General features: G+C 43.1%; 1 protein-coding gene across 6 annotated transcripts in view; it reads left to right on the top strand.

Annotated features, from left to right (window-relative positions):
• Positions 1-750: 750 nt before the first annotated feature.
• Positions 751-21559, top strand: part of LOC101012967 (ras-related protein Rab-27A) — a 68639-nt gene continuing 47830 nt past the window's right edge. For 2 of the 6 annotated variants that reach the window (XM_031662363.1, XM_031662362.1), the window contains exon 1: positions 751-879. Coding sequence is in view for 1 of the 6 variants with exons in the window: in XM_031662365.1 (XP_031518225.1) it covers positions 20724-21037 (314 nt within the window). In the remaining 5 variants the exon portion in view is untranslated. Of the gene's footprint in view, positions 880-7800; positions 7873-18701; positions 21038-21559 lie in introns of those variants that run through there. The other 4 variants (XM_031662360.1, XM_031662359.1, XM_031662365.1 and 1 more) reach the window with 4 other exon arrangements.

Here is a 21559-nt window from a genome sequence, read left to right as displayed (position 1 = left end):
ATAGAGGCGGTTCCTTAACATACTGTAGTTTCCTTCTTTTCAAACTCATTGCTCTAACACTCTTAGAAATTTACAGTGGTTTTATATTCTTGAATTAGACAGTGTGAGCAGAGACTCCGTTTGCCATTTCCTCTCAGAATTACATTGATGTTTTTCCTGCGAAAATTTTAACTTATTTTTCTCCCATGTTATTTCCAGGAATCCCAGACTTTTCCTTGCCCCGGAAAGGCCGTGTCCAGGGCGACCTGAGCCAGGAGCCGCAGGGGTGGGAAGCCGGCTGCAGGGCCGGACCCGGGAAGCCGCCTCAGGAGCCGCGAGGACTCGGGAACCCCGGGCGGGGCCGGCGTGCATTCGCCCGGCACCTCCGGCTGCTACGGTGGCGACCGCGATCTGATGCCCTGGAAAACACCTTTAGAACATGGCTTTTGGGGGAGGTGAATAGGGCAGAGTCCCCAAAGGACACCTCGCCGCATACCGGTTCTTGGTGCACTTTGTAAATGTCACCCCCGTGTCTCAAAACGAAAACATCCCTTTGTCTTCTAGCACCTTCCAGAACGGGGCAGTGGAAACTAGTGTTGGGACAAAGGAGGCGAGCAGGGCCTTTTCGGGGCTCACAGAGGACCCCTCGGAGGCGCGGCGGCGGGGGAGAGCGCGACAGTCCTCCAACCCCCGCCAACCGGGCAGGGGCCGCTCCCGAGGTGACAGAAGGAGGCGGGAGGTGGAGGAGAGAAGGTCCCGCCCCACCTCGCTCTCCTTTACGGGAAGTGATGTGGGGCCAGGCGGAAAATACCCGCCAAGAACCCAAAAAAGGCCAGCGGCGGGTGGACGCGGCGCGCGGGGACTCGAGCCGGGCGGGGACAGGACTGCGGGGCGAGCCAGGTGAGGGGGCCTGAGGAGCGGGAGGCTCGCGGCGGGTTCGGTCCCTCCGGGAGGACCGAGTGAGGCGTCCCCGTGGGGCCGTCCTGGGGCTGGGGTCGGAGGCTGAGCCGCCCTTTCTCCTCGCCTCCTGGCACCCGAGCCCGCCGGAAAAGTGGCTTCTCTCCCAGGCCCTCAGTGCAGACCCCAGTGATGACAATCGCCTGGTGCTGGTCAGGTGCGGTCCGGGGTCCGGCCAGGGTCTCAGGTCGCCTCCGGGTTGCATCCAGGTGCGAGGGTGCCCATCAGGGGTAGGAAACTTTCCTGGATGGAAAGGAGGAAAGTCCCCGACCTCCCGCACGCCCCCCAGTTCATTCCTCCCTCTTTAGCTTTCAGTTTAACTGTTTAACCCGGTTGCCCTCTCGGTGAGGGTCTGGACTGCAGACTGGCTGCGAGGGAGGGGCTCTCCCTTCTCCTGTCAGTTAGACAGCAAACTCTACCTGGCGGCCAGGCCCTGCCGTCGGGACTGGTGGTGGGCTGATGTGATGACAGGCTTTAGTAACTATTGCCAAAGCCTGTCTCTGTCCCAGTAGATCACCAGCTCAGCAAAGGCAGGCCTGAAGCGAAGGGAATTTTGTGAGCCCTGGACTGAGGAGCCTTCCCAGCCTTTTAGCTCCTGCTGGCCACCTGGGCCTGCATGGCCTCAGGGTCTTCTGCCACAGGGTCCTCTTCCTTACCCCTGCAGCTAACAGCTGTTCTTTCCTTCCCGATGGATTCTCACTTTTTATGGTTGGTTGATCAGTCAGATGTTGGAGTTGGGGGTAGAGGGATTATAGAGTTGCGCTATGTACGTTTTCTCTAATCATTGCTAATTAAATTTGTTGATTCTCCACTCACTGTTCTTGTTACTTTTTTTTTTTTTTTCCCGGCCTTCTTAAAAACTTGCTTTAGAGGGAAAATACAACCTGGAAAACAGTTTCTGCAGATGGTTAGAAGTGAAGAAAGGTTAATATAATGCCGAAGGAACTTGACTGAGGATCATTATTTTCTGTATTTTCTGTTGGTTTATGTTGTTTTATGTTTTCATTCCTACTTTTTTCTTCCTTCCTTTGTACCCTTCTCTCTTCCTCCCTCCCTCGCTTTTTTCCCTCCTTCCTTAATTTCTATGACCTGCTTTGATTTTTAATTTCATTGAAGTATATTTAATCTATTTTTCCTTTTTTTTTTTTTTTGAGACAGAGTCTGATTCTGTCGCCCAGGTTGGACTGCAGTGGCGTGATCTTGGCTCACAACAACCTCTGCTTCCTGGATTGAAGTGATTCTTTTGCTTCAGACTCTAGAGTAGCTGGGATTACAGGCATGCGCCACCATGCTTGGCTAATTTTTGTATTTTTAGTAGAGGTAGGGTTTTGCTATGTTGGCCAGGCTGGTCTCAAACTCCTGACCTCAAGTGATCAACCCGCATCAGCCCAAAGTGCTGGGATTATAGGCTTGAGCCACCACACCCAGCCTGTTTTTCCTTTTGTTGTTTGTGCTTTTGATGTCAAATTTAAGAAAACATTGTCAAATTCAAGGTCATGAAGATTTATACTTATGTTTTCTTCTAAAAGTTTTATAGTTTTACCTCTTACATTTCATTCTTTGATCCATTTTAAGTTAATTTTTAAATATGGTGTGAGGTAGGAGGTCTAACTTCAACCTTTGTGTGTGGATATCCAGTTCTTTCAGCACCATTTGTTTAAAAGACTGTTCTTCTTTGAATGGTTTTGGCACCTCTGTTGAGATAAATTGACATGAATGTAAAGGTTTCTTTCTGAACTGTCAATTCTATTCCATTGATCTGTATGTCTGTCCTCAAGCTAGTATCATACTACCTTGATTATTGTAGCTACATAGTGTTTTGAAATCAGGATATGTGAGTCCTTCAACCTTGTTCTTTTTCAAGATTGTTTTGAGTGTCCAGTTCCCTGAATTTCCATATGATTTTTTTTTTTTTTTGAGACGGAGTTTTGCTATTATTTCGCAGGTTGGAGTGCAATGGCACGATCTCAGCTCACTGCAACCTCCGCCTCCCAGGTTCAAGTGATTCTCCTGCCTCAGCCTCCTGAGTAGCTGGGATTACAGGCATGTGCCACCACGCCCAGATAATTTTGTATTTTTAGTAGAGACAGGGTTTCTCCATGTTGGTCAGGCTGGTCTCGGACTCCCGATCTCAGGTGATCTGTCTGCCTCAGCCTCCCAAAGTGCTGCGATCACAGGCATGAGCCACTGTGCCTGGCCTTCCATATGAAATTTAAAGTCAGCTTCTCAATTTCTGTTGTTTTGGTTCTAGAATAGATGTAAGGGTTTTGAAGTGAACAACAATCTCTAGGAGCCACACTTTTGAGTTTTCTCTCCCAAAGCTGCTTTTCCCCTAGTCTTCTCCATCTTAGTGAATGGCAACTTCACTCTTCCAGATGCTCACACCAGACATCCTGAAATCATTCTTGATTCTTTCTCTTATACCCCACATTACATTCCTCAGCAGGCTGAGTGTGGTGGCTCACGCCTGTAATCCCAGCACTTTGGGAGACAGGTGGACGGATCACAAGGTCAGGAGATCAAGACCATCCTGGCTAACACGGTGAAATCCCATCTCTACCAAAATACAAAAAATTAGCTGGGCATGGTGGTACGTGCCTGTAGTCCCAGCTACTTGGGAGGCTGAGGTGGGAGGCTGAGGCAGGAGAATCGCTTGAACCAAGGAGGCAGAGGTTGCGGTGAGCCGAGATGGCGCCACTGCACTCCAGCCTGGGCAACGTAGTGAAACTCCATCTCAAAAAAAAAAAAAAAAAAATTCCTCAGCAAATCTCACTGATTCTACTTTAAGAATACATCTGACCAGGCACAGTGGCTCACGCCTGTAATCCCAGCACTTTGGGAGGCTAAGACAGGTGGATCATCTGAGGTCAGGAGTTCAGGACCAGGCTGGCAACATGGTGAAACCTCATCTCTACTAAAAATACAAAAATTAGCTGGGCATGGTCATGGGTGCCTGTAATCCCAGCTACCTGGGAGGCTGAGGCAGGAGAATCACTTGAACCTGGGAGGCGGAGGTTGCAGTGAGCCAAGATCACACCATTGCACCCCAGTCTGGGTGACTGAGACTCCATCTCAAAACAAACAAACGAACAAGCAAACAAAAAGAATACATCTAGGATGATAACCATTTTCCACCACTTCTGCTGCTTCCACCAAGTTCCTATCATCTCTGTCACCTGGATTACTGCAAAAGCCTCCTAAAGGACTTCCCTGCTTCCACCCTTACTGCTGCACACTCTATTCTTAAGGCAGCAGCCAGGGTCTATTATGTCACTCTGCTTGAAAGTCTCCAATGGCTTTTTATCTCAGAAGAGACAGAGTCCTCACCATGGTCTCTACAGCCCTTGCATGGAGTGTGGCTTCATCTGCTCTCACTCTTTCCTTTGCTGACTTCTGCTGCCGCCATACCTCAGGACCTTTGCCCTTGTTTCCTCTGCCTGGAATGCTCTTCCCCTCAGATGTCTGTGTGGCTTTCTTATATATTTCACTCAGGTGAAAAGTCATTTTTCTAGAGAGGCCTTCTTTGACCACCGCATCTAAAAGAGTATTTCTCACCCATCCCATCATTTTCTGCCCCCTTACCTTGCCTTGTTTTCTTTAGAGTATTTATAGTACTGTCATACACAAACCAGCACATACACACGATATTTGTCTTTCACTGATAGAAGACAAGCTCCATGATGGCCAGGAATCTGCCTTGCTCACTGTGATGTCCACAGCACATAGAATGGTTTCTGACATACATTAAGCGCTCAGAAAGATAGGTGCTGAACTAATGAAAAAGGGAACGGAAGATGGAGCAATAGGGATCATTCTGCCATTTCTCTCATCCAAGTACTAACCAGGCCCAACCCTGCTTAGCTTCCAAGATCAGAGGAGAACAGGTGCATTCAGGCTGGTATGTCTGTAGAGTGTTCTGCTGTTTCTTTCCTACTATTCTATCCATTTTTTTTTTCTAAGAGAAGCAACGTCTATAGATACACCAGCATCTCCTAAGTCTCTCATCTTCTGTCCTACTTTCCCAAAAATAATAGTCTTATCTTCCTTAAAAAGGGGAAGTTCAAATAAGTGGAAAGGTGAGGCTGTCGGTCCTTTCCACGGTGGCAGACCGGAACCCTCTGTTTGTATCCTGGGCAAACTGGGCAGGGCCATTCAGTGCCTATCTCCAGGGTGTTGTCCTCTTGTGCTGATTTAGGAAGAGTGAAGTTTTTTGGATATTTAAGAAAATGGAAATTCATTTCTTATGTATTTATTCAATAGAAACGGGGTTTCACCATGTTGACCAGGCCCCTGCGAAGGGAAATTGTCTTGCCATTGCTAAAACAAGATTGGTTCTTGAAGAGAGTAATTTATCCTTTCTATAGCCTTCACTTTTTATGCCCCATGCAGATTTTGCTTGGACCGTATTTGTTCTTCTGCTTCTTGGTCAGGAAGTTTGAGTTTATGATTTGGTTTCCCCAAGTGCAGACAGGAGCCCTGAGCTGGAGGCAGAGATAAGGGGTCTGTCATTTACCTGTGTTCATAGGGTAAGGTGTGTGGAGTAGAGAGCATTCAGCTCTGTTTGGACACTCTCGTTGTGCAGGTACTTGTATGACTGAGGTCTAGTAACACTCATATTTGATTTAGTGTCAAGTAAAATTAGATGCCTCTCTTACTCAAGAGGAATGCTGAAAGTTTTGTTCCTCCTTTCCTGTTTTTTGTTTGTTTGTTTTTCCTCTGTATATGTTGCCTTAAACAGAAGGTTACCATGTAGTGCTTTAGTCAGCCAACCTCCCATGTGTATGGAGTGAAGAGTTTTGATTCTAATGTGGGGATAGAGGTGGGGTGCCAGATTTAGCAAACTAAAAAAAGTTAAATATTGCAGATAAACACTGAATAATTGTTTCCTATATCTTATGCATTATTTGGGACATGCTTTTACTAAAAAATTGTTCTTTATTCCAAAGTGCATATTTAACTGGGTGTCTTGTTTTGTGTCTGGCAGCCCTAGTTGGAGGTTATGTTTATGCATAGAAATTGCATCGATCGTGAAAATGTCCAAAGAATGATTGAGCCGTGGCTGATTTTTAGTGATTGTGCATGTATCCAAAAGAGAGGATTTGTAAACCCAAGAAGTATTAGAATTAGAAGGAAGTTAGAGAACATTTCATTTATCTCTAGTCTTTTATAGTTAAGGGAATTTACTCCAGAGAGGTTAAGTCACTTTGTCAAAGTCACATAGAGTTAGTGGCAGAGCTGGACATGGGACTGTGGGACCAGCGGTGGTTCTGCTGCATAATCCCGTCCCTTAAGAGGTCATGAAAAAGTTGCTTATGTTTTCATGTTGACCTTTAATCACATCTGTAGCCATCCACTCAAGATCACCTCATTATCATACTGTCCTTCAGTCCCCAGATCCAACATGTGGCAGTCAAAGCCATTCTCATGAGACACCTTGACTTTTCTCTGAGGGCTACATGACTGTTGAAAGCCCCACGTGGTTCTCTTCCCTGCTGTTATGCCAGAAAGCCTGTAGTTCAATGTATTTTTTTTTTTTTTTTTTTGAGATGGAGTCTCGCTGTGTCTCCCAGGCTGGAGTGCAGTGGCACGATCTCAGCTCACTGCAAGCTCCGCCTCCCGGGTTCATGCCATTCTCCTGCCTTGGCTTCTTGAGTAGCTGGGACCACAGGCGCCCGCCACCATGCTGGGCTAATTTTTTTGTATTTTCAGTAGAGACGGGGTTTCACCCTGTTAGCCAGGATGGTCTCGGTGTCCTGACCTTGTGATCTGCCAGCCTCCGCCTCCCAAAGTGCTGGGATTACAGGCGTGAGCCCCTGCGCCTGGCCTATTTTTATTTTGTTTATGGTTTTGTTAACACTTTTGACCCTCTTGAGTATTTATTGTAAGGTGCTTTGATTAAGGTGGTCTTACTGAGTATAATTCCGCAACAACTAAGTGTTGTCTTATGGGAAGCCTGCTTGCTTTGAGTGGCCTATTCCCACGAAACTCCTCACCCCTTTTTATTTTGGTAGAATGAATATGGAAGATATACATATGACAAGGACCAAGGTAGATAGACAGGTATATGTGACTTGCTTACTAGAGATCTGTTCTTTTTAAACAATATTTTATTATTTTTTATTACAATTATTTGTACCTCTTTAAAAGAAAGCAGCCTTGAAAGTGAACATGCTTTCTCTAACTGCTATTTGAATACCATATTTCAGAACCACTAATCTTGTTTTTTCATAGTCTGGTTGGTTAATTCATATAAAGTCTTACCAGCTGCCAGGTCAAAGCATAATAATAAAATTGGTTGCCAAGAGACTGAAAAACCTGTTCATCCTTATTTGCTACAGTTTATCTACCTTGGCCTGATCCCAACCTCATGGGAGGCTGGTCAGGTCCTATCAGGGTATGGCTGAATACTAATCTCCTGTGTATTTGTATCTTTAAAAGCAAAGACAAGGTCTAAATCAGCTAGTTAAACATGATAATAGGATACTTTTATTCTTGCTGTACTAGCCCTAATAAGAGGGGAAATGAAACATACAGAAATAGGTCATGGCTTAAATGTTCATTTGCAATACCAAAGAGTTTTAAAATATAACCTATGATTGTGGTCAGGATTTCTTTGTTTCTTGCTAAGAAATCATTATGAAAATAGTGATTTTCATAATACATCTCATCATTACAAGGAAACAACTCCAAGAATGAGTGAAGAGGTCTAGCGGTCCTTGAAAAGATAAGGCATTGTCCTCACAGTCAAATACTAGAGACCTAATGTGACTTTTCCCGTTAGGGACAAGGTCAGCTGTCCCAGGCCCCACGTCTGCCCTAGGCACAGAGGGCTGTGTAGTGAAGTGGGCTGTGATATTTCCTCAGGCGGTGGCTCGTTCCTGTGTTCCGGAGCTCCTGCTTGAATGTGGAAGAATCAACGCAGTCAGGAATCAGTAGGTCGGTTTTTAGTCTCCATATTCCTGATTATTAACTATGTGATATCACACCAGTATCTCTCAGTTGGGGTTGATTTTCTCGCCTGCCCCACCCCACATGGGACATTTAGCAATGCCTGGCGACGTTTTTGACTGTCACAACTGGGGAGTAACTCCTGGCATTTAGTGGGTGGAGGCCAGGGATGCCGCAAAACATTCCCAGTACACAGGACAGCCCCCAGCAAAGGATTATCCTGCCTAAAATGTCAACAGTGCCGAGGCTAAGAAACCCTGCATTAGACAAACCTCTTTGGCTTGCAGTTTCCCAAGTTACACGTTCTCGCCATCATGTAAAACTAAGCCTAACTCTACCACTGTTGTCTTTCTAACCTCTCCCTCACCCCAATTCTTTTTTCTTTTTTCTTTTTTCTTTTTTTTTTTTTTTTGAGACGGAGTCTGGCTCTGTCGCCCAGGCTGGAGTGCAGTGGCCGGATCTCAGCTCACTGCAAGCTCCGCCTCCTGGGTTCCCTCACCCCAATTCTAAGTCAGTAAATATGGGGTAGGGCTCAGCCTGTTATTTATTTATTTATTTATTTATTTATTTATTTATTTATTGTCTCCACACGGGCTTCTGATGGGCAGTTGCAGTTGAGGCTGAGAACCACTGCCCCCAGGGATCATGCGAAATGGGGTTCTCGTGGAGGTGCCAGGTTGGCCATAAGAGAGGAGTGGACCCTCTCGGAACAGCCTACCAGCAGGAGGAAGTGAGAGGCCTGTCTATTGCGTGCTTCCACGTGAGCAGAAGCCACATGCATGAGCGACCACAGAGAACATGTACCTGAAGGGTTACACAGGGACTTGGGCTCTCAGTTTCTGCACGATAAGCTCTCAGCTGCCGGGAATGTCTACTTCCCAGATTTCCGGCTGACCACCATACCCTGGAAAGGAAATGATAAAACGGGACAGTTTCTTTATTAACACCCTGATTCTAGCTTCACTAGAGCTTCTCTGGGAGGTTGAAAATCAGTAACAAAAAACCTCACCCTGAGTCATCAGCCCATTTTGCCACCCAGATAAGGAAACCACATTTGTTACACTTACAGAATTGTGTAATTTAAGAGCTGGTAGGGACCTTGGAAATTGTAGCTCAGGCTCCCCTCCCAGAAGTCCAGAGCTGTACCTCAGGTCACGTGGCTCATTGATGGCAGGGATGGTTCCAGAAGCCTGGTCTGCTGGTTCCCTGGTGTGTTCTTTTTATGTTCTTATTCTAATATTTCTTGATTGGAACCAGTGGTACTGTGGACAATCCAAAATTGTGTGTATTGTTCAAAGGAAGTGACTTCTAGATGGAACTTTGCTAACACCCAGAGTCTCTTCCTTGAACTCCTCTGAAATATGTTAGGAGGCAAAACAAGTATATCATGATTTCCCTGTGTTAAAGCAGTGCAGAAATACCCAAGTGCCTTCTCTGTGCCAGCTGCTGGTTAAAGGCCTGTACTGCTACTTTTCCGTTCCAATTCTTGCGCCTCCCTGCCATAGCCCATTTTTCACACAAAGCCAGTGATGTCCAAAAAAAAGGAATTCACACTCCTGAGGAGCATGAAACAAAATTTTAAAAAGTTAAAGGAATTCAGGTCATATCCTTCTGCTTAAAATCCCCTAGTTGCTTTCATTGTAGTAGGTGTGAGATCCACATAGGTAGCTGTGGTCTGTAAGGGCCTCTAGTTTCCTTTTTTTCCCTTCTCCCTTCCTTTCCTACTTTCCCTTCTCCCTTCCGTTCCCCCTTCCCTTCTCCCTTCCTTCCCTTCCTTTCTTTTCTATCTTCCCTTCCCTTCTTTCTTGTCTTTGTCACCCAGCTCACTGCAGCCTCAACATCCTGGGCTCAAGTGGATCCTCCTACCTCAGCCTCCCAAGTAACTAGGACCACAGGAACATGTCACCATGCTGGGCTAATTTTTGTATTTTTAGTAGAGATGAGTTTTTACCATGTTGGCCAGGCTGGTCTTGAACTCCTGACCTCAAGTGATCTGCCTGCCTTGGCCTCCCAAAGTGCTGGGATTACAGCTGTGAGCACTTCGCCCATCCTGGACTTTATTTTTAAAATGAAATCAGAATGCCAGTTTATTGATACATGAGAAGTGGAACTGCTAAGCATAATAGATTCCTTTCTTTGAAGACAGCGTATGCTTCCTATAGGAAAAATATCCAGGTGAAGCAGATATAAAAGGAGAAAGCTACTGGGTAAGTATAGACTCAGCACCCAGTGAATTGGAAATCAAAAAGACCCAAGAGCTTTGATGCTGGAGAAAGATTACCATGTTAATGGCTCCTCAAAACTGGCTGGATGTGAAAATTGCACAGGAAGCTTTTGTTTAAAACATACCCACAAAAGAGTGTAAATTGGTTCAACTATTGTGGAAGACAGTGTGGTGATTCCTCAAGGATCTAGAACTAGAATTACCATTTGACCCAGCAATCCCATTACTGGGTGTATACCCAAAGGATTATAAATCATGCTACTATAAAGACACGTGCACACATATGTTTATTGTGGCACTATTCACAATAGCAAAGACTTGGAACCAACTCAAATGTCCATCAATGATAGATTGGATTAAGAAAATGTGGCACATATACACCATGGAATACTATGCAGCCATAAAAAAGGAGGTGTTTATGTCCTTTGCAGAGACACGGATAAAGCTGGAAACCATCATTCTCAGCAAACTGTCACAAGGACAGAAAACCAGACACCGCATGTTCTCACTTATAGGTGAGAATTGAACAATGAGAACACTTGAACACAGGGCAGGGAATATCACACACTGCAGCCTGTTGTGGGGTGAGGGAAGGGGGAGGGATAGCATTAGAAGAAATACCTAATGTAAATTTTGAGTTGATGGGTGCAGCAAACCAGCATGGCACATGTACACCTATGTATCAAACTTGCATGTTGTACACATGTACCCTAGAACTTAAAGTATAATAATAATAATTAAAAAAAACATACCCACAAGGAACAACAACACATTTTTCAGTCTCTCCTTTGGAGATTCTAATTTATTAGGTTTGTGGTGAGGGCTCGGGAATCTATGTTTTATTTAAAATACTGCTGTAGTGATTGATGGTGGACAGCCTGGTTTGGGAACCAGTGCCTAGCTCACCTTTACTTCCAGCATGAGTAAACTCAGGCTGGAAGAGATCATATGTCTCATGCAGAGTCACACAGCAAGTGAGTGGGAAGATAGAATTCAAATCTCCCTGTCCTCTGTATGCATCGTTCAAACAACATAGTAAGATTCTCAGGGACAGAGGCAGCACAGCCTCGGAAATTGTTGGTTTCTTAGTTTTTTCCTCTATATACATGTAACTAACCAGTCTAGTGTCAAACAGGAAATATACACAGCATAGTTTTTTTTTTGTTTTGTTTTGTTTTATTGCAAAGTGTCAGATTAGGACCAGTAACATCAGCACCACCTGGGAACTTAGAAATGCAGATTTTCAGCCCCACTCCAGACCTACTGAATCTGAAACTCTGGTGGGGCCTACAGCCTGTGTTTTAAAGCCATCTAGGTGACTCTGATGCACCCTGAAGCTTGAGAATCACTGTCTGCAGGAACATTTCATAACTCAATCGCTGGTTAAAGCTGCTGACCTCGGCCTTTGTAGTTGATGAGTCATTAACATTGAGGCCTTAACTTTCCTAGCTATCTGCTTTCCTTGGTGATATTTATTCAAAACAGAAACTATTGTCGTAAGTCTTCATTAGAGACGGAGTCTCGCTCTGTCGCCCAGGCTGGAGTGCAGTGGGGTGATCTCAGCTCACTGCAAGCTCCACCTCCCAGGTTCACCCCATTCTCCTGCCTCAGCCTCCCGAGTAGCTGGGACTACAGGCGTCTGCCACCACACCTGGCTAATTTTTTGTAGTTTTAGTAGAAACGAGGTTTCACTGTGTTAGCCAGGATGGTCTCCATCTCCTGACCTCGTGATCTGCCCACCTCGGCCTCCCAAAGTGCTGGGATTACAGGCTTGAGCCACCGCACCCGGCCGGGAATGGACTTTTATTGAGCACTTGCCGTATGTGAGGCACTGTGTGTGAGGCTATTATTTGTTTCATTTAATTCTCACATCCACCTTGCTAGGTCAGTGTTATTATCCCTATTTTACAGATTTGGTATCTGAGGCTAGTAGAAGTTAGATATAATCTTGATGTACAGGCTATTTGCCTAACTATAGTTGTACATTTTTGCCATCTGTTGTCTCCCTAGAACAGTGGCTTACAAGCTTGATTGCGTATAACCAGAACGCCCCTGGGAAGCTTGTTATAAATGCAAATTCCCTAGGCCTCCCTTGCAGAGATCCTAATTCGGAGGCCTGGATGGGACCCAGAATTTTGAATTTTCCTCAAATACCCTAGGTGATTCTGCGCCAGTCCTAGATCCATTTTCACCTGCCCTAATTGGTTGACCAGTTGCCCCTCAAGGCTTCTCTGAAGTTCTGTGTTCTCCTGTGTTTTGTGCTCACAGGCCTTGGACACTGGTTGGAGAAGAAATATGAGTATGGGAGAAGAGGCCATGGGAGCCTTTATTAAGAGTCTTATCTGCCCGGCTCTTTCTGCTGTCTCTGCTGCTGCTTAGAGGGTTCCTAGGCCATATTTTGGCTTTGAGTAACTTGTGATGCTTTCCATTATCTATCCCAAAGTTTGTAACTGTTCTTATAGCAACTTTGCCCTTGTGTCTGTGGGGTGCATAGATGTGAGCCATTTCCTTCAGGCTGTCATTAATAACTGTGGAGTAGGGAGTTGCTTCAGCTTTTGAGGTCAGAAATGGTAGTTCATCTGTTTGGTGATAAAAGCCCTTATTTTTCAGGGATAGAATTGACATATATAGTGAATGATTTGGCTTAGAACTTAGAAATGCAGATGCAGATGTTCAGCCCCATGCAAATGTACTGAATTCACTAAATAATTAGAAGACTGAATAATCTGGTGCTATTATGAAGGAAAAAAGTGAAATGGAAATTAAAAACAAATTTCAGATATGATGCCTGATGTCCTTTGTGAGGTGACAGGCTGATTTCTGTCTACAAGTTTAGAAGCAGCTACTAACATAAATAACCCAGGGATCCCATAGTGTAAAAGAGTCATGTCTATGAAAAGATAGTGGAAATCGGCCAGGCTTTTGTCCAGTAGAGAAATCAGAAATGTTAAACTATTAAATTTCTTTAATATGTCTTAGTCCCTGAAACAAAATGTGTATTACAAAATGGGAAGGAAATTCACAAAAGCAAACATTGCAGCTTCCTGAAGTCCACTATATATAAAGCAAATTATAGGTTATGTTTCTAAGAATACTTTCTTTTTTACCTGATACTAGAGTTGATAATAACAATATGCAAGTGAGTATAATAGCTACAGCTACCATATGTGTCAAGAATTATACAAACACTTTCTCATTTAATCCTCAAGAATCTTACAAAGCAGATATTATCCTTCATTATACAGATGATGAAACAGGCTCAAGAGGATGAAGTAATTTGCCCAATGCTGGGATATGGTTTCCAGGGATTCAGGACTTTCAGTGCTATAACTCAGACGGTCTCCACTAAACTGGGTTGGTTGGTCCCACCAAGTGTCACCCAACCTGCTGACCCACAGTTAATAGTAAGGCCAAAGGGTTCTGAGTTAGACAGTGGTTAATATACTGAAAATTGCCAACCTGCCTCACAGAGCAACTTTCAGAACATTTTTTGGTGCCCATTTTTCTTCATTTTACACACAGTTCTAATAATCTGGGTTATTTGGTTTCCAGGTGCCTTGTCAATTAAAAACAGTGCATCGGAAGGGGTAGGGGTTGACCCAGGAAGGCACACGGATTACTGTGGTGAGGGATAGCTGCCTGACTGATAGCAAAGGTGAGGGCAGGGAGAAGGAAATATAAATTAACAAAAGACACGAAATCAATACAGTGGTCAGGAGCCATTTATTATGGAGGCAAACATACATTAAAAAGAATAGCTATTATTGAACATTTCCTTTGTGTCAAACACAGTTTTAGGCATTTTATAGGTATACATAATTAAATCCATGCAAAGTAATCCTATTATTATTCCTGTTCCACAGATGAGGCAACTGAGACAGAAAGGTTAAGTAATTTGCTCAAGGTCACATGGCCTGTGAGTGGTAAAGTTGAGAATTAAAGTCATACAGTCTGTCTCCAGACTCAGATCCTCAACATCCTACTTCAGTGTAGGTCCTAGGTCTTGAGGACGTAGCATGGCAAGTTAGTGAGGTTTATTGTGATGTCCTGAATCCTCCAAGAAAAAAAAAAAAAACCCATGGGCATTAAATTTTTTTTTGTAATAATTAATTTTTAAAAATTTACCAAAGCTTTTTTTTTTTTTTTTTTTTTTTGGGAGACAGAGTCTCGCTATGTCACCCGGGCTAGAGAGCAGTGGCGTGATGTTGACTCACTGTAACCTCCGCCTCCCTCGTTCAAGTGATTCTCCTGCCTCAGCCTCCTAAGTAACTGGGATTACAGGTGTGTGCCATCACACCTAACTAATTTTTGTATTTTTAGTAGAGACGGGGTTTCCCTATGTTGGCCAGGCTGGTCTCAGACTCCTGGCCTCCAGTGATCTGCCCACCTCTGCCTCCCAAAGTTCTGGGATTACAGATATGAGACACCATGCCCTGCCAAATTTACCAAAGTTATACATGGACATTGTTCTACAACGCCTGTTACAAAAAACCAGTAGACTCCTCTCCCCCAGCCCATTTCCTGCTCCCCAGAGTTAACCAGTGAACTCTTGCAGTAGTTTACACATCTAGTCTCTAAATGACATGTTTCTATTCCTATGGTCAGTTTTTCAGTTTTAGTCATTATCTGTCGATACTTTATTACAGAAGAAGAGAATTTAGCTCATTCCTCCATCCACCCCTGCTACAAGTGTACCATTTTCATCTCCTCTTTCTTACCTGAGTTTGTTCATTTGTTCCTACATTTGTTTGTTCATTCTTTCCTTCCCCTACTCAACAGTTTATTTTTACTTTATGGAGGTATTATTGACAGATAAAAGGCTATACATATTTAATATATAGATCTTGATGAATTTGGGGATAATTATTCACCCATGAAACCATCGCCACCATCAAGGCCATAAACATATCCGTCATCTCCCAAAGTTTTATCCTGCCTCCTTTATTATTATTATTGCTTTGTGTGTGTGTGTGTGTTTTAAGAACAATTAACACTGGACCTATCTTCTTAGCAGGTTTCAGTATATAATACAGTATTAGTATTATATAGACATTATGCTGTATAATAGCTTTTCAGAACTTATTTATTTTTGCATAACTGAAGCTTGTTCCCTTTAACTGTGACCTTCCCATTTCCCCTTCCTCCCAGTCCCTGGCAACCATCATTCTGCTCTCTGCTTCTGGGAGTTTGAGTATTTTTTTTTTTAATTACATTTTTTTCTTTTAGAAACAAGATCTTGCTGTGCTGCCCAGGCTGGAGTGCAGTGATGTGATCATAGCTCACTGCAGCCTTGAAGTCATGGGCTCAAGCAATTATTGTGCCTCAGCCTCTTGAGTAGCTGGGGCTACAGGAGTGGCCACCATGCGTGTAGAGTTTGACATTTTAGATTCTATATATTAAATATATGGAAGATCACATAGTATTTTTCTTTATGTGTCTGGCTTATTTAACTTAGTCTAATAGCTTCCACACCTATCCGTATTGTCACAGATGGCAGGATTTCTTTCTTTTTTAACGCTGAATACTTTTCCATTGTATGTATAGACCACATTTTCTTCATTTATTCATTGTGAATGGACATTTAGGTTGCTTCTAAGTCTTGGCTATTGTGAATAATGCTGCAGTGAACATGGGAGTACAGATACCACTTAGAAATCCTGATTTCAATTCTTTCGGATGTATTATACCCAGAAGGAGGATTGCTAAATCCTATGGTATTCTATTTTTAAAATTTTTGAAAAAATTATTTTAAAGAACCTCCATAATGTTTTCCATGGTGGCTGTACCACTCTGTATTCCCACCAACAGTGTACAAGGGCCCCTTTTCTCCATATCCTTGCCAACACTTACCTCTTGTTTTTTTTTTTTCTTCTAATTGGCCATCCCAGCAGATGTGAGGTAATCAAAATCATTGTGGTTTTGATTTGCATTTCTCTGATGATTAGTGATGTCGAGCACTTTTTCATATACTTGTTGACCATTTTTTATGTATTCTTTGAAAAAATGTCTATTCAGGTATTTTGCCCATTAAATTTTTTTTTCTTTTGGGTGTGTTTTTGGTATTCAGTAGTATGAGGTTCTTGTATATTTTGGATATTAAACCCTTATCAGATTTACATTTTTTTTTTCCTTCTATACGTTGCCTTTTCTTTCTTTCTTTTTTTTTGTTTTTTGAGGTGGAGTGTCATTCTGTCACCTGGCTGGAGTTCAGTGGCACGACCTCCGCTCACTGCAACCTCTGCCTCTGGACTCAAGTGATTCTCGTGCCTCAGCCTCCTGAGTAGCCAGGATTACAGGTGCCTACCACCATGTCCAGCTAATTTTTGTATTTTTAGTAGAGATGGGGTTTTGCCATGTTGGTCAGGCTGGTCTCAAAGTCCTGCCCTCAAGTGATCTGCCTCTGGGCTCCCAAAGTGCTGGGATTACAGGTGTGAGCCACCATGCCCGGCCATTTTATTGTGGCCTTTCCATTTTATTGTTTCCTTTGCTGTGCAGCAGCTTTAGTTTGATGTAATCACACTTTTTTTGGTCTTTTTTTTTTTTTTTAAGATGGAATCTCACTTTGTCACCCAGGCTGGAGTACAATGGAACAATCTCAGCTCACTGCAACCTCTGCCTCCTGGGTTCAAGTGATTCTCCTGCCTCATCCTCCCAAGTAGCTGGGATCATAGGTGCGCACCACCATGCCCCAGTTAATGTTTGTATTTTTAGTAGAGACGGGGTTTCACCATGTTGGCCAGGCTGGTCTTGAACTCCTGACCTCAAGTGATCTACCTACTTTGACCTCCCAAAGTGCTGGGGTTACAGGCGTGAGCCACTGTACCTGACTGGATTATTTAGAGTATCTCTTATTATTCTTTGTACCTCTGTGGTATCAGTTGTAACACCTCCTATTTCATTTACAATTTTATTAATTTGAGTTTTTACTCTTTTTTTAGACTAGGTAAAGTTTTCTCTCTCTCTCTGTCTCTCTTTCTCTCTCTCTCCGCCTCAGTAAAATACAATTTATTTAATTTTTTGAGGACGGATTCTTGCTGTGTTACCCAGGCTGGAGTGCAGTGGTGCAATCTCAGCTCAATGCAACCTCTGCTTCCCAGGTTCAAGTGATTCTCCTGTTTCAGCCTCCCAAGCAGCTGGGATTACAGGCACCCGCCACCACGCCCGGCTAATGTTTGTATTTTTGGTAGAAATGGGGTTTCGCCATGTTGCTCAGGCTGGTCTCAAACTCCTGACCTCAGGTGATACCCGCCTCGGCCTCCCAAAGTGTTGGGATTATAGGCATGAGCCACTGCGCCCAGCCAGTTTTGTCAATTTTATTTTTTCAAAAAATAGTTAGTTTTATTCATCTTTTCTTTCTTTTCTGGTTTTTTTTAAAAATTTTTTTGGTCTCTATTGAATTTTAGCTCCAATCTTTATTATTTCATTCCTTCTTCTAACTTTGGGCTTATTTTGTTCCCTTTTTTCTAGTTTGTTGCAGTATAAACTTAGGTTGTTTACTGAAGATCTTTCTTTTTTCTTAATGGAGGCCATTTATCACTGTAAACTTCCCTCTTAAAACTGCGTCTGCTGAATCCCATAAAATTTTGATGTGTTATATTCTATTTCCATGTATCTCGAGATTAAAAAAAATTCCTTTTGATTTTATTTGACCAAGTAGCTGTTCAGGATTATGTTACTGAATTTCCACATATTTGCGAAATTTTCAGTTTTCTTCCTGTTATTGATTTCTAGTTACATGTTGGTGTGGTCAGAAAAGATACTTAGTATGATTTCAATCTTCTTAAATTTGTTGAGACTTGTTTTGTGGCCTACTATATGTTCTATCCTGAAGAATATTCCATGTGCACTTGAGAATAATGTATATTCTCCTATAGTTGGATAGAAAGTTCTGTATGTGCCTGTTAATTCTATTTGTTCTATAATATTGTTCAGACCTGCCATTTCCTTATTGATTTTCTATCTGGATGATCTGTTCATTGTTGAAATTAGGGTATTCAAATCCCTTACTATTATTGTATGATTATCTATTTCTCCTTTCAGTTTGGTTAGTATTTGCTTTATATATTTAGGTACTTTGATGTTGGGTGCCTACATGTTTACAACTGTTATATCTGCTTGATGAATTCACCTCCTTGTCACCACATAACTACCTTCTTGGTCTCTTGGGACTGTTTTTTACTTGAAGTCTATTCTGATATAAGTATAGTCACCCCTGCTTTCTTTTGGTTTCTATTTGCATGAAATATTTTTTTCCATCCCTTCACTTCCAGTCTGTCTGCCCTTAAATCTAAAACGACTCTCTTTCAGGCAGCAAATAATTGTATCTTATTTTTTATATATATTCTGTCATTCTATGCCTTTTGTTTTTATTTATTTATTTATTTATTTGAGACGGAGTCTTGCTCTGTCGCCCGGGCTGGAGTGCAGTGGCCGGATCTCAGCTCACTGCAAGCTCCGCCTCCCGGGTTCACGCCATTCTCCTGCCTCAGCCTCCCCAGTAGCTGGGACTACAGGCGCCCACCACCTCGCCCGGCTAGTTTTTTTGTATTTTTAATAGAGACGGAGTTTCACTATGTTGGCTAGGCTGGTTTTGAACTGAGCTCAAGTGATCTGCCCGCCTTGGCCTCCCAAAGTGCTAGGATTACAGGCAAGAACCACCATGCCCAGCCTCTATGTCTTTTAATTGGAGAATGTAATACATTCACATTTCAAGTAATTATCGATAGATAGGGACTTACTATGCCATTTTGCTCATTATTTTCTATTTGGTAGTTCTTTCTTTCTTTTCTTAAAAAGCTGAGCTGCTTTTTAAGCAGATGACCACCATTCTGTCTGTTTTGAGTCCCGATTTTACGGTCCCCCGAATTCCAGAAGTTTTGGGGTTCTGAATCCCTGAGACTTTCTGGAGATTCTGTGATGAGTTCCTTCTTGGATTTCCCTACTGGCAGATAAAGAGTCAGCTTTCCGAGGTCTGTTAATCAGTTACCTCTAGTCCATCTACTCTCTAGCCTCTACCATTTTGTTGCTTCCACTACCTGATCTTTGTCCTTGTGAGTTTATGTCTAAAAGAAATAAAACATTCTTTATTGTTATCTTAGTGAGATTTTGGGAGGAAGCAGAACCACATGTACATGCTGAGCATGCCATCTTTATTCTGAAGTCTGAAAGATATTTTAGAAAGATTTTAATGCAAAAGCATCCAAAAAAGGTTTTATTGCTTTAAGCAGACTACGAAAAATGGTATTGTTGTAATAATTTTACTTGCTATTCAAATTATAGTTCCAGAGTTAGGAATGTCGGTATTACCTGGGCATCACCTGGGTGCTTACTCGAAATACAGACTCCTGGGCCCCCTACAGAAATTATTTATTTATTTTTTTATTTTTTGAGACGGAGTCTCGCTCTGCCGCCCAGGCTGGAGTGCGGTGGCGCCATCTCGGCTCACTGCAAGCTCCGCCTCCTGGGTTCACGCGATTCTCCTGCCTCAGCCTCCTGAGTAGCTGGGACTATAGGCACCCACCGCCACGCCCAGCGAATTTTTTGTGTTTCTAGAGACGGCGTTTCACTGTGTTAGCCGGTAAGGTCTTGATCTCCCCCTACGTGAATATTGAATCAGAATTAGCATTTTGAAAGATCCCTAGGAGATTCCTATATATCTTGAGGCTTGAGAAGTGCTAATATGAACTTGTAATTAAAGGAAGCTAACTCTAATGAATTTTCATCTGGGATTTAAAAATCTTGATACATTTTTCTTACTAAATTGTTCTCAAAATTCTCGAGGTTGCTGTGATATATAAAAGAGAAAGGGGTGCATTTTCATGAGATTTTCATCAGGTATGAAACAAAACTTCCATTTCATTTACCATGAGAAGAGATGTCAGACTGGTTGTGCTCAGACTTTTCTTAGCTGCCCACAGTTCTTGAGGCTGGTGGTAGTTTTTTTAGATTGGACAGATTGAGTCTTCAGTCACACGTTGAGCTGCCAAAATGAAAGCGTAGCTTCTCCTAGAGGTAAGGGATACATTGATTAGTTCTATGTCCAACATTTCACCCAATAATTAATAAGTGCTCAATAACTCGTTGGGGGGTGAATGAATAAAAAACAAGATACAACCCCGTCTTCAAGATCGTCACAAACCAACAACAAAGACCAAGAAATAAATTGAATAATTAGCATACAGGGGTGACCAGTTGTAGAAATACTAAGCACAGGGAAGGTGCATCCAGCTCAGCATTGCTGGCACAAGGAGCCAAGGAGCTGATTCTCTTGGTGAACAGAGCTTGGTGCAGTTAGAGCAGCAGCTCTCACACTTTAGTGTGTATCAGAATCACCTGGAGTGCTTGTTGAACCACAGACAGCTGTGCCCTATCCTCAGCATTTCTAATTCAGTGGGGTGGGCCCAAGAATGTGCAAATATAGTAAGCTCGTAGAAGATGCTGGTAATACTGGTCTTGGAACCACAGTTTGAGAACCACTTAACTTAGAGAATTACAACGAATTCTGATGGCTGGACTCTGGCAGCTTATAGGCAGGAGGCAGGTGATACTGAAGGCAGAAGCTTAAGGAGTAGGAATTTTATTGTGGAGATTGTGGGGAGCCATTAACAGGAGAGTGATGGACTCTCATTTGCCTTTTGGAAAGATCACTTTGGGTGTGGTGTGGAGGATGGATCAGAGTCAAGAATACGTGGGGATCATAAAACCAAATAAGAGGTTTATTATAGCCGTCCAAGAAATAATCAAAACTTGGAGTAAAGGCGAGATGATGAATATCCTTAGGACCTGCTGGCCAATTGGAAGTGGGAGGGGCAGAGAGGGAGGAGTTAATGAGAACCATCAGATTTCTGGCTGTGTGTGTTGGGATTGTGTGATTCAAGACACAGGAAGAGAAGTGGGATTGAAGCAAGGTTGTGGAGAAAAGCAGAGGAGGTGAGTACAGGACATGTTGGATTGAGATGCCAGCAAGATATCTGGGTGGACTCCCTTGTAGGCAGTTTTACTTATGGAATTGGAGGCCAGCTGCAAGGTCTGGTAAGTAATCCAGCCGCTTCCCTCCTGCCACTTCCATTTGATCTCACATATCGTTTGTTTGGATGAGGCATTGTATTTGTAAGCAACAATACGAATATAACCTTCAAGGGCCTTGAGAATACAATACTTTTCTAAATATTTTCTCGAGAAAACAAATGTTCTACTTTTTTGATTCACGGGGTAGGGGGGAGGAAGAAAGAGCTGAAGTACGAGTCTTCTAATACCAGAAGAGGTTAATAAAGCCGCCCTCTGAGTGGCCAGTCGAATTGGAACTTGGTAAGCTTGAAAGGGGCAAAAATCACTTGACTGGTCTGCAGTGCCATATGACAAACAGCTGAGACTAATTAGCTGGATTGTGGGTTTTTACAGCGATGCCTGTTTTGAAAGTTGATGGAGCGAATGCTTTTCAAAAGAGTCTTT

Source organism: Papio anubis, unplaced genomic scaffold, assembly GCF_008728515.1.
Source record: "Papio anubis isolate 15944 unplaced genomic scaffold, Panubis1.0 scaffold59, whole genome shotgun sequence".
Lineage (NCBI taxonomy): Eukaryota > Metazoa > Chordata > Mammalia > Primates > Cercopithecidae > Papio > Papio anubis.
The sequence above is the reverse complement of the archived record's forward strand: the minus strand, read 5'-3'. Positions and strand labels throughout refer to the sequence as shown.